This window comes from Lissotriton vulgaris, chromosome 9, assembly GCF_964263255.1.
Source record: "Lissotriton vulgaris chromosome 9, aLisVul1.2, whole genome shotgun sequence".
In the NCBI taxonomy this organism is placed as follows: domain Eukaryota; kingdom Metazoa; phylum Chordata; class Amphibia; order Caudata; family Salamandridae; genus Lissotriton; species Lissotriton vulgaris.
In genome coordinates this window covers 411,374,702-411,387,977 of record NC_141697.1, presented here as the reverse complement: position 1 = coordinate 411,387,977, position 13,276 = coordinate 411,374,702, and the positions used below count along the sequence as shown (strand labels likewise).

Here is a 13,276-nt window from a genome sequence, read left to right as displayed (position 1 = left end):
TCGACACGTGTCTTCGCATTGTGGTCACGCTCGGGGTACCAGAGGCAACAAGGTGCCGTCACCGATATCTGCCATAAAAAGGCACTACAGAGCTTATAAGCCGGCCTTTCTAGAGGACATTCTGCCATACCAGGAGAAGATTCTCCAAAAGACTGACAATAGATCAAAAAGGTCAGTCAAAAAATAACTGGGGATAGCTCTCTCCGGACTTGGATGACTGGCGCGGAAAGAAAAGAACTGACATCAGCGCACTAGGGTGGTGTCTATATAAGCACTGCGCACATCACTTCCAGTGCAGATGCCACGCAGAGCTGAATTGGGCCACCTACCAGCTTGCTCAAGGGTACTCAGAGGGGAGAATTCCGGATCCACTCTGATGCCTGTGGATAATTCTAAGGTACGGAATCTGTGTCTACAAGTCTCTATCAGATTTGACATGCATGTGATATAAATGTATTAAAAAATAACCCCATTCCCGCCCACTAATCATACAACGTTATTGCTCAAGTTTTGCCACATTGGAAAAGAAACCAAAGATTAATTTTCTCACACTGCGTCTCTTCTACCCCATCACTGCAGAGTATTTCAATTTTCTGACACCTGCTCCAGCTAACTGCATTCTTCCTCCATAAAACATTTTATACCATCTGTATCGGAGAATGACAGCAATCAAATTTCAGTCTGGCACTGGTGACTGGGAATGATGAAGGGAGGTGCAGTAGTTTGGAATGACAGGGACATATGGGTCCATATAAGCAAGTTAAAGGGTAAGATTCAGAGAGTTCCAAAACAAATTAAAGTGAAAAGCAGAATTGATCCCAAATGAACAGGAAATAAAAGATTAATATATGTGTTGTCTTTTTGCCTTTATAGCAAACCGTTGGGAAAGGCTAAGTAGTCAAACTACTGAACCAAACTCAAAATTTCACTTCTGAGATGAGAACATTCTAATTTGCATTGCATCCTTTTCTCTTTAATTAGGTGGCTGTATATTGTATCTGCTAAGCATCTGTTAATCATAAAATAACACTATCCCACCAAAGTTGTAAAATGTATTTCACCTTTTTACTATACAAGTCTAGTTTGCATAACAATTAAAATTCACATGTTCTTTATTTAGTTCATATAATACACCATTTAAAAACTAAATAAAAGAGCACATTAAATGGCAAGTGTATGTAGGTTTTCGTCAAAAACAATGTCAATAAAAAAAATCCAGAATTACAAAAAGTTAAAAATAGATACATTTGAACTTAACATCAAAAAGTTACAGACATTGTCTAAAAGAAAAAATAATTGTGCCACTTAATCTAAGTTGCCATTTCTAGTAACTTTTTTATTCTGTACATGGGACCATTCTGTACAAAATAGTGAGTCTACGATTTTATTACTTATTACCATAAAACAAAGTACGTGTATGTACAATATTAAAATAAAGCCATACTAGCGCCACACTAAAGACACTTGTCATATTACTGTTGATGTTCCTGATAACCAGGCATATTTAAAAAAAAAACAAAAAAACATGAAGGTGTTTAACACAAACTCTGAGGAAGAAAATCATTCATCAAACTGGCGAAGTTCAGTTAGATTTCTGGATGCAGTAGTTTCAACAACTGTTTTATAGCGTTTTATTTTTATGCCATTACGCTAGAAACATCTCTTTATTTATTAATAAAGAAATGTACCATGGACAACAATCAAACCTGCATTTAAATTTCAGCTGAAAAACTGCTTGACATTTCACTTTTTTGGTGAATGTTGTTCTTCAGTGAATAACAGAAAAAAAATCAAGACAGATGTTCTCATATGTTGAGCTTTTACAAAGTCAACCACACACTGATACATACTTTTTCCTAAGGTAAAATGAAAGACTGCTTCTTTCTCTAAACCTTTTGCCCAAACATACTGAACACCAAAAATTAAAGATCGCAAAAAACCTAGCTTAAGAAGGGAGTTCAAACAATGGTATATCACAGATACATTTAAAGAGCACCTATTTTCCTTTAAAAGGCGAAGGCATCATAAGATTGTGTATATTTAAGTTATAATGGTACAGCATATACATTTCAAGTTTAACAGGAAGAATCCATTTATTTTTAGAATTATATTAATTTATCAACCTGGAGATGTTCACGAATTTTATCTGGCATTTTAATTTCCTCCCAAAATGTTTCCTTTCCACATCTAGTGAATTACATGTTGGGAAAAAATGAAGACATTTGCTTTAATTAGAGAACACCCAATAAATGCTCAGTTTAACATTTTAGAGGAGGCCAAAAGTAGGAAAAAAGAAAAAATCAGCACTGCCTTTTAGAAGCAATATTAGAACGATGTACATACGCAGAAATCGCATTACATTTTAAAGGCAAAAAAGTGGAGTTAGTGATCCATGAAAAAAGGAGCCTTTGAAACAAAGAGCATGGCATTAAAGCTGGGAAAAGTGAAATACTGGCCACCCTGAGAGAAATCCAACTGAAGACATGTCAAAGTTTTAAGAGAATGTCCCACCGTCTCCGTGTTGAACCATTCACATAAAAAGCTCAAACATGCTTGTACATCTAGTGAAAATATAGCAGCATTGAAAGATCAACAGCAACGCATATATATTTACATTGTTTGCATGGTGTTTGCAAAAATGTGCTTGATCGAAATAAAAAATAGATACAATCTGTAAATTCTCTGCAGCTATCACCTTAAACTTTTAAACACACATTTCACAAAAGGCAACATATTGGTTATTTCAACAACTAATTTAAATCAAATTATACACTTGTCACACTATCGGTATTTGTATTTATCAAGAGACCAATGCAGGGTTCATAGATAATAATGTACATTCACATTTTACACAACGGCAAACACCTCCTAACTGAGAAAAAATGTGCTTTCATCTCAGGTGACCATAACCTATCTCCTATAAATGCAAAGCTCTCAGAGCTCAAAAAATGATGTGAATGTTTGAAAAGCTTAAGAAGAAGAGCAGCAGTAAAGCAGTATTTTATTCAAAATCAAACACATTTTAAAAATACACATGAAAGGAAACCCTTCTCTCAAATTTAAAACTGCAGGCGGAGCAGATGCAAATAGATCTGGCTGCACACGGTCCTTCCACGAGTGCAGTTTTGATGCTGTAACATTTACATACTAAGATGGCAAATATGGCTTTAAGTATATAGAAATAACTTGGACGCGGTACACATATACATCCACAGTCAAGGAACCAAGGAGCGTTGATTACAACTGTGTGAGGATTGTCACAGAAATCCACGGTTTGCAAGAGTTCTTATGGTACAGACTGTTTAGAAACAGTTTAATATTTGTTATTTCAGAACAGTTTCATGAAGTGCAAATACAGAAAGGATTTGCATGGCAACTGTTCAAAAGGTCTGACACAAGCAGGAAAGAATTAATATAGAATATTAGTAATTTGCAAAGCATTTGAAAACGTGGTAAATGTACAATGCAAAGAGTGCAAATGAAAAATGCCACTGTCACAGTGCCCTTTACCAATAATTTGCAAGGCTTCAAATTATACTGGAAACTCCAAACTGACAACATTTAGGATTTATTAGTGAGCAAACAGTTTATTCAGACTTAACTAGGTTTGTGTGAATTGGTTTTTGTAAAGATACTACTAATGTAACTTTAATACTTGTCAAGTCAAAGTTCCCTATGTAGAATTGTACGATTTACCATTGTTTGAACTAATCTCGAGCAGTGAACGGTGTTAAATTATTGCCTACAGAACTGGGTTGAGAAAGAGTATGACTGTATAGCTGATGGTATGGCACAAAAAATAGTTTTTATGTCTACTGAGAGTCCAGAAAAAGTTTTCTTCAAACAATGTTTCCCCAATGTGGTCTAATGTCCATCATGCGTTAATAATTCATCAGCTCTGCAATGTGACTCCAAGGCTTTCATGGTGTAGATATCCTGAGGCAGTTCCGACTTGCGTCGCACAATTGGACGTTCCTTTTTTATATCTTTCAATGCCTATAAGTTAAAAGGGAAATATATTAATACATCAACAATGTGTCAGAATGAAAGCAAAAAACTGCTATTATAGCACACATTTATGTGCAATGATTAATCATTAACACCTCTTCTCACACACCTACATCATCCTCAGACAAATGTAGAACTCTTCTGCATTTTAATGAATTGAGGCCTCCAAGCCTTCTTATTGACAGCAGCCAAACTCAAACTCACTGCTGCATTTTTTTAATAGGAGGATTTTGATTTAATATGTACTATAGATAAATGTAATAAATATTAATTATTTTCTCTTCATGGATAACATGGCATTTTGGTATATTAGGCATTTGTTTATTATCAAAGACTTTAAATAGAACACTCACAGAAAGACAAAAGGGAAATTGCAGACAGAACTTGTGAAGTGTTACATCCAGATGAATACATTTTGATTTTATTCATAGCTTGCTGTGCAAAGAATGAACTGATAAAAATAAGAATACTAAATTCAATATAATAGGTTATTTCACATAGGTTTTCTAAAACGTCTATCATCACGAATTTGTTACATTAGAAAATATGAAAAAGCACTTTAAGAGCGTGGAAAATCTACACATTAAGGAAATTATTGGGGGTTTCTTCATACTTTGAAATAACTGCAAACAGGTAACAGATACGATAAAAAAAATTAGTTATGCGAAACCAAAATAAACCTTTTTAACAACTTGGGGGCCGATTTCGGTGTGGTCAGAAACTGCTCCGACCGTTGATCTAAGTCGTTCTGACCGCATTGAAATGACAGTTTGGTTTCCTTTCCTTTCCGACCGATTATGAGGTGGTCGTCGGAAAGGCATCCAAACGGGCTTCCCGAATGGCTTCTGACAGGCTTGGAGAACCCGCCTGCCATTTGGAAAGCCATCAGTAATCCCTCCGGTGGCTCCTTCCGCCCAAGAGATTACATCAGCCGATTTCCACAGCCTTTCTGTGCCAGCCTTTCCGAAACACAGAAAGGCTGTGGGAATCCCACTTTGAGGGTAAACAGCGAACAAGTTACTTACCTTCGGTAACGCTTTTTCTGGTAGATACAGTATCTGCCTGTGGATTCCTCACCTTGTGAATATCCCCCTGCGTCAGCAGCATTCGGAAATTCTTTTTGTAGCTTCGCGCTGACGTGGACCGATGTCACAGAAGCACTGCATCGCGCGCGACTCCGCTGACGTCACCGACACCATATTAGGCCCACGCCAGCGTGATGACATCAGTTCCGCCCTTTTTTCCGTGCCTTCGAGGCACACAGACGGACCAATGACAGTAGAAATATACACAGTATACACAATACAGAAATATCATGGTAACACACACAGTGTGAAACAAATGCAATCCAACATTTGAAATTAACAATTCCTTGACAATAAAGAAAATACATTATAGTTACTCAGGTATAGAAGAGTGGACAACGGGGAGGTGGGTGGGTCAGTGAGGAATCCACAGGCAGATACTGTATCTACCAGAAGCACAAGTTACTACTTGTGCAACAATATATCTGTAAGAGACATTAGTTAGTGATAGATTCCTTACCTTAGAATATCCCCAGGCGTCAGACTGGATCCGGAAACTTTTGCGTAGCAGTACCCTTGCGCATCGGTAGGCGTCGTCTGCGGCTCCGCGTCAGTCGTCGGCGCCGTGATGACGCCGTCGAGGTACTTAGACGCCGCCTTCGCGTGCTGGCGTCAGTTCTTAGCCACAGCTTTTCCGCGCCAGAAGCGCAGAGCCATGCCAAAAACCAACACTGGTGCCATGAAACTAGGGCCCTGAAAGGGGATGACCTTAACCCTAGATATCGGTTCGCAGAACGGGGAGGATGGGTGGGTCGGTAAGGAATCTATCACTAACTAATGTCTCTTACAGATATATCGTTAAACAAGTAGTAACTTGTGCATCTGAAAGAGACACGTTAGTGATAGATTCCTTCCGTTAGAATAGATACCCCAGCAATACCATCTCCATGGTGGTGGGTCTGCGAACCAATAATCACACCAGAAACTCCTGGAGGACGGAATGGCCAAAGTAGCCGTCCCTCCGGACTTGACTGTCCAGGCAATAATGTCTTGCAAACGTGTGCAGCGAGGCCCACGTAGCCGCCTGGCAAATATCCTGCAAGGGCACACCTCGGCCCAAGGCAGTTGTAGTGGCCGTGGCTCGAGTGGAATGAGCCCTCAGCCCAACAGGGGGTTCCTTCTTAGCCAAGGAGTAACACGCCTGGATGCACAAGATAATCCACCGGGAGATGGTCCGCTTGTGCACCGCTTTCCCTTTCTTAGCGCCCGCGTATCCCACAAAGAGTTGATCATCCACCCGGAACTGTTGTGTGCGATTCAGATAGAATGAGAGGGCACGTTTTGGGTCCAGACGGTGGAGCCTCTCCTCCTTTCTCGAGGGCGGCGGAGGCGGAAAGAAGGTGGGCAACGTGATGGATTGCCCAATGTGGAAGGCCGTGACTACCTTGGGAAGGAAGGAGGGCCTTGTCCGTAACACAACCTTGTCCGGATGGACTGAAAGGAAAGGAGGCTTACAAGATAGAGCCTGGAGCTCACTCACTCTCCTGGCAGAGGTGATGGCTACCAGGAAGGCAGTCTTCAAGGAAAGAAGGCGAAGAGGACAGTTGTGAAGTGGCTCAAAGGGAGCGCACATCAAGAACGTAAGAACCAGGTTCAAATCCCATTGAGGCATCACGAAGGGAACAGGAGGATAGGTATGAGTGATGCCCTTCAGGAATCGATTAACGATAGGGGTTTGAACAAAGAAGGTTGGTCAGGCAGCCTCAGAAAGGCTGAAAGATAGCCCTTGACAGTGCCCAGAGCAGAGCCCTGCTGGGCAAGAGAGAGAAGAAAGAGGAGAACCTCAGAAAGAGGGGCATTGAGGGGATCCACAGCCTTTGCTGTGCACCATGCCACAAATCTGTTCCACCTGCAGGCGTATACCGGCTTTGTGGAGGGACGCCTGGCTGCCAGAATGATGTTGCAAACTTCAGGAGGCAAGTCAAATGGCCTCAACTGTCGCCGCTCAATCTCCAAGCATGGAGGTGGAGACTGGACAGGTTCGGGTGGAGGACCGTTCCCTGCTGCTGCGACAGAAGGTCCTCCTGAAGAGGCAGACGAACCGGGGGATCGACTGACATACTGAGTAGCTCGGGATACCAGTACCTTCGTGCCCAGTCAGGAGCCTCAAGGATGACTTGTGCTCGGTCGCGCTTGATCTTCTTCAGTACTCTGGGCAGAAGTGGTATAGGCGGAAAGGCGTACAACAGACCGCAGCTCCACTAGCGACGAAAAGCGTCTCCGAGCGAGTGCCGCCTTGGCAATTCCAACAAGCAGAACTGAAGACATTGCGCGTTCTCTTCGGTGGTGAATAGATCTAACCAAGGCTCTCCCCATCGCAGAAAGAGGCCTCGCGCCACGTCCGAGTTCAGACGCCATTCGTGATCCATCGAGGACCGACGGCTGAGTTCGTCCGCCCTGGCGTTCAGAGAACCTGCCAGGTGTTGAACCATCAGAGTCACGCCCTGATGTTCCAGCCATTGCCAGAGGCGCAGAGCCTCCTGGCAGAGGGTCCACGACCCCACTCCGCCCGGTTTGCTGTAGTACCACATGCCGGTGGTGTTGTCCGTGAACACTTGCACTACACTCCCTCGGACAGACGGGAGGAATGCCTTCAGTGCCAGACGAATCGCCCGCAGCTACAACAGATTGATATGGAGCCGGGACTCTGCCGGAGACCAGAGTCCTCTGATCCCCGCCTCTCCCAAGTGGCCTCCCCAGCCCTGGAGGGACGCGTCCGTCACAACTACGTGCTCCGGTTGGGGAAGGGAGAGGGAGCTGCCGCTGACCCAATCGCGGTCCGTGAGCCACCACTGCAGCTGTCTCGCAGTGCCCTCCGAGATCAGGACATGGTCGGACAGGTTGCCCTGATGCTGGGCCCACTGAAACTTCAGGTCCCACTGCAGAGCCCGCATCCGCCACCGTGCGTGATGCACCAGAAGGATGCAGGAGGCCATCATCCCCAGAAGCCGCAGCGTCAACCTGACCGAAACTCGGGATAAAGGCCGGATAAAGGCCGGAAGATCGGAATCAGAGCCTGTATATCCCGAACCCGCTGTTCGGGTGGGTAAACCCGAAACTGCGCCGAGTCGAGAACCGCTCCGATGAAAAGGAGCTGCTGAGAGGGGCACAGGTGTGACTTCGGCACATTGATGGAAAATCCCAGCTGGTGCAGGAGATCCGCCGTAGTCTGGAGGTGGCTGACGACTGTCTGGGGCGAGCCCACCTTCAACAACCAGTCGTCGAGGTAGGGGAAGACTGAGACCCCCAACCTGCGCAGATGAGCTGCGACCACCGCCATCACCTTCGTGAACACCCGTGGGGCGCTGGTAAGGCCGAAGGGGAGCACGGTAAACTGAAAGTGCTCGTGGCCTACCGTGAACCGCAGGTAACGCCGGTGGGCCGGCAGGACGGGGATGTGGAAATACGCGCCCTGCAAGTCCAACGCTACCATCCAGTCTCCTGGGTCTAGGGCAGCTAAGACCTGAGCCATTGTCAGCATTTTGAACTTCTCCTTCCGGAGGAAGCCGTTGACGTTCCTCAGATCCAAGATAGGGCGTAGGCCCCCTTTGCCCTTCTTGGGAAAAGCAAAACGATACAAAACTATTCAGTAATAAATCCATTCCCGTACCGAATAGTATTGGTCTAAAAGAGAAAGAACGAATTTGTTACCAAACATCACCACGGCAACCACTAGAGCCCACGTGGTTTGTTCATGTCTCGTTACGCGTGACGTCACTCACGCGCGACACGGAAAGGAAATAAACAGCGGAGATACGCGAGCAGATCGCGTTTCGGGCCATTGGGACCAACCGAGTAGGTTGAGAGGCGGCGAGTCTCACGGTCTGTAGTGAGTAAACCTTCACTAATAATTGGGTCACTCCATGAAGCGATAACGTTTCTGTAGACTTTTTCATTTGTTTGGTTTGTCATAGAAAAAACGGTATCCGGGTTAAACTGAATGGGTTTTGCTTTGGGTTATACAGATTCCGACAGCGAGTGAAGATCTGCTGATCCCTCTGAGCCCATGTAGCGGTTTATAAAACCTAGCACTGTAAGTTTGCCACCAATTCCTATTTTATTGCTTAATCCTCCCACTTAATGCTGAAATCCTCTTTGCACTAAAAAATAACTACTGCTGGTCTGTCACTTAATATACCCCCTTGTCTGATTTTACATCTACTATTGGTATGAAACACTCCTAAAAAGTTACCGAAGAGAAACTTTTTGTTTTGGTTTGATAAAAAGGGAATACTTTCTCCTTTTCATAAATGCAGGCATGTAGTCTTGAACCTACTTGTGGTGGACAATAAGGTAGACACCACTAACATCCTCATTAGAACAAATGAAGGGTGGAATTAATATTCTGTACCTGAATAAGTTCATACATGTTGAGTAAAGGTCACAGGTTTGAAGGATAGATATATAATAAGATTTGATATGTCATTTTGTTCACAGATACAACGCCTGATGACTAACAGGAGTTGGATGGGTAAACCGTGAGTTATCCTGAGGACAGTACAAATTGTTATCTTACCTCACTTTTCATTTCCTAACGGTGTGGGCAGGCCTTAGCGTGCTTGGACCCCCGTAGGATTGTTTTGTTTAGTTTTAATTTGGTCCTGAAGAAAGCTGAGCTGACTTTAGCTTTTTACAGCAGAAACATGTTGACCAGTCACCTATTGGTATCGCTGGACTAAAATCAAAACATCCAGTGATTATACCAATTTTAATGTGAAACAACTGGCCCCGAATAAAGTCTGTTGAGGCACGGTTGTGATCTTTTATCCACACACTTTTTGCACTGATCACCACTTTCACACACACCTGCTCCGCTGCACTTGCAGGCGTGGTAGCACACGGGAGGGGATAGTCAGCCCCCCTGTGAACAAACCCAATGATGAAGCATGTCACCTCTAGGGTGAGTGAGGGTTCTTTTAGAAAATAATTAATTTTCCCTTTTTCCTTCACATATGCATAGATTTATGCACCATCTGACCACTCACTTTTAGGATAGGTTTTCCACCTTGTTTACACAGAAGAATAGGGTTCTTCATGTTTATAATGTCCGGGGCGCTCTTTTGTTGATTACAATCAGCTAAGACCTGAGCCATTGTCAGCATTTTGAACTTCTCCTTCCGGAGGAAGCCGTTGACGTTCCTCAGATCCAAGATAGGGCGTAGGCCCCCTTTGCCCTTCTTGGGTACCAGAAAGTAGTGGGAGTAGCAACCACGTCCTACTTCTGGCCCAGGAACGCGCTCGATGGCCCCCTTGGCCAAGAGGGCCGAAACGTCCTCCTGCAGGAGCCGCAAGTGATCCCCCAATACGCGGTGGTGTTGCGGTGGCATGGCTTGAGGAGTCGTCTCGAAGGGGAGGGAGTAGCCCCTCCGGACGATCTGCAGCACCCACCTGTCCGAAGTGACAGTGCGCCAGTGAGAGTGGTGATGGCGAACCCTGCCTCCCACTGGCGTCACATGGGCCGAAAAGCACGGACTAGGAGGGTTTGGAGGTGGATGCCGCGGGGGCAGGTGTGGACTGACTCCGCCTGTTTCCCCGACCGCCTCCGCGGCGGTTTCCACGGCCGCCTCCGCGGCGGTTTCCACGGCCGCCGCCGCTCTGAACGAAAGTTTGCGGCGAGTGGCTGGCGGCGCGCGTGGGGACACCCCTTCCCTGGCCGCGAAAGGCACCCGTTTACTGGCGCGGGGCCGAGAGGCCCAAGGACTTGGCCGTAGCCCTGGAGTCCTTAAAGCGCTCAAGCGCGTGGTCTGCCTTGTCCCCAAAGAGGCGACGGCCATCGAACGGCATGTCCATCAGCGTGTTCTGGACGTCTGCCGAAAAATTGGCGGATCTCAGCCAGGCGTGGCGTCTGACTGCCACTGTCTTAGCCATCGCTCTGCCCAGCGAGTCAGGAGTATCCAGTCCACACCTGATGGAATACTTGGCTGCGTCCCGGCCCACCACAAGGGCGTGGCCGAGTTTGGCCCGTACCCCCAATGGACACTCTGGCAGCACTTCCGCCACCGTCTCCCACAGAGAGTGGGTGTAGCGGCCCAAGAGGCATGCGGTGTTGGAAAACCGCAGTCCCAAATTAAGGGACGAGAATATCTTCTTGCCATAATTCTCGTACCTCTTGGATTCCCTGTCCGGCGGGGCCGACGGGAATGCGGTCTGGGAATTAGAGGCCTGGATGACCGACCAGACTCTCGGGGTGGGGTGGGAGGACAGGAAACATGGGTCGCCCGGAGCCGGGCGGTGGCGTCTGGCCACGTTCCTATCTACGGGCGAACCCGTAGCGGGCCTGGACCAAGTTCCCAAAAGAACGTCGGTCAAGGCCTCATTAAACGGCAGCAGAGGCTCCATGGAGCAGGACTGCGGCTTAAGGACCTCTGTGAGGAGATTAGTCCTCACGGCCGCGACGGGGAGCTTAAGGCCCAAGGCCTTGGCAGCCCTCGTCAACACCACACCATAGGTAGCCCCTTCCTCCGAAGCCACGGTGGGAGGAGAGACAAATCCAGTGTCTGGAGGTGTCCAGGCCACTGGCCTCCCCAAGGTCTCCTGCCCAGTCCATATCAGACTGACAATCTTTGGTCAGAGGGTCCTCAGACCCCTCCCAATCCTCCTCATCACCCATCTCCTGAGATTCAGGGTTGTAATTGCATGAGGTCGGTTCATAGAAGTATAAATCTCCCAACGGCGTCGGGTGCGGCGGCGATGATAGGCGCCGTCCCGACGTCGGAACCGAAACAAAGGAGGCATCGGGGACGGCGCCGCCCGAGGACGGCGCCGGAGATGACACCACACGGACCGACGCCGGGGGGGGGGGGGGGGCCTAGGTGCTCCGGTGACGGTCCAGAGCCCGAGGAAGACCCATCGGCGTCCCGCGGTGCAGGGCCCGAAGGCGCCAGCGGCGCCAGAGCCGCTGTGTCCTGCGGCGCCGGGCCCGAGGGCACCGGCGGTGTCGGGATCGTGGGGCCATGCGGCGCCGGCGGTGTCGGGGCCGAAGCACCCAACGGCATCGGGGTCGGAGCCCCCGACCCACTGGGCCTCCAGACGGGTTCGCTGGGCCCATAGGCGCCGCAGAACCCGTCGGAGGATAAAGGGACTTCATGGCCTTGAGGAAACGCTCAATCTCCTCCCGCGTCGCGTTCAGCCCAGGGACCGGAGGGTATGGGGCCGGACGCGACGCCCGCGACTACCGAGGAGCCGCGTGGGCGGTGTCACCCGAACCCCCCGGCCGCGTCGCACGAGCGTCGTGGGGGGGTCAGAAGAGCGATGATGCCTCTTCGACTTCTTGTGTTTCTTACCTGACGACTTGGACCCGGAGGAGTGGTGCCGACTCCCGGAGCTGTGACGCTCCGTCCCCGCGACCTGTCCCTCGACCTCCCGTGGGACCGGGACCTCACGCGGCGCGGGGGCGACTGCCGGAGTTCGAGCCGCCTGCGGGACCGCTCCCGCCTGGCCTTCCTCGAAAGGGCCCCGACAGTCGGGGCAGGCCTCGTCGTCGTGGTCGACGCCCAAACACGTCAGGCACTGGCGGTGAGGATCCGTGACCGACATGGTGCGGTCGCAATCTTCACAATGCTTGAAGCCGGGCATCCCTACGGCACCGTCTGAGTCGATTAAGACTTCGAGAAGGATCAAAAAGATCACCAAAAAGTTAGTAAAAAATTGACTGGGTTACTGCTTTTTCCAGATCTGCGCTGGCTGGCGCGGAAAAACAGAAAAACTGACGTCAGCACGCGGAGGCGGCGTCTAAGTACCCCGACGACGTCATCACGGCGCCCATGACACAGACGACGGACGCGGAGTCGCAGAAGACGCCTACCGACGCGCAAGGGTACTGCTACGCAAAAGTTTCCGGATCCAGTCTGACGCCTGGGGATATTCTAAGGTAAGGAATCTATCACTAACGTGTCTCTTTCAGATAAAGCATTACCAAAGGTTAGTAACTTGTTCTTCTGATAGATACATCTGCCAGTGTTTTCCTCACCTTGTGAATAGAGTCCCACAGCAGTCCCCACTCTCGGAGGAGGGTGTCCACTCTCCTATACCAGAAAATCCTGGAGGACAGCACGCGCAAAGTGGCCCTCCCTCCTCACCTCGGCATCTAAGCAGTAATGCTTCGCGAAAGTATGGAGCGAGGCCCAAGTCGCTGCTTTACAAATGTCCTCAACTGGAACACCCCTAGACAAAGCAGATGTTGA

The 13,276-nt window shown here is 47.9% G+C and overlaps 1 protein-coding gene across 3 annotated transcripts in view; it reads right to left on the bottom strand.

The window, feature by feature from the left end:
* Window positions 1-1,094: 1,094 nt before the first annotated feature.
* PPP2R5C (protein phosphatase 2 regulatory subunit B'gamma) overlaps window positions 1,095-13,276 on the bottom strand; it is a 1,413,048-nt gene continuing 1,400,866 nt past the window's right edge. For all 3 annotated transcript variants that reach the window (XM_086937820.1, XM_086937822.1, XM_086937821.1), the window contains one exon: window positions 1,095-3,996. In XM_086937820.1, coding sequence (XP_086793946.1) covers window positions 3,865-3,996 — 132 coding nt within the window. In that variant the 3' untranslated portion in view covers window positions 1,095-3,864. The remainder of the gene's footprint in view (window positions 3,997-13,276) is intronic.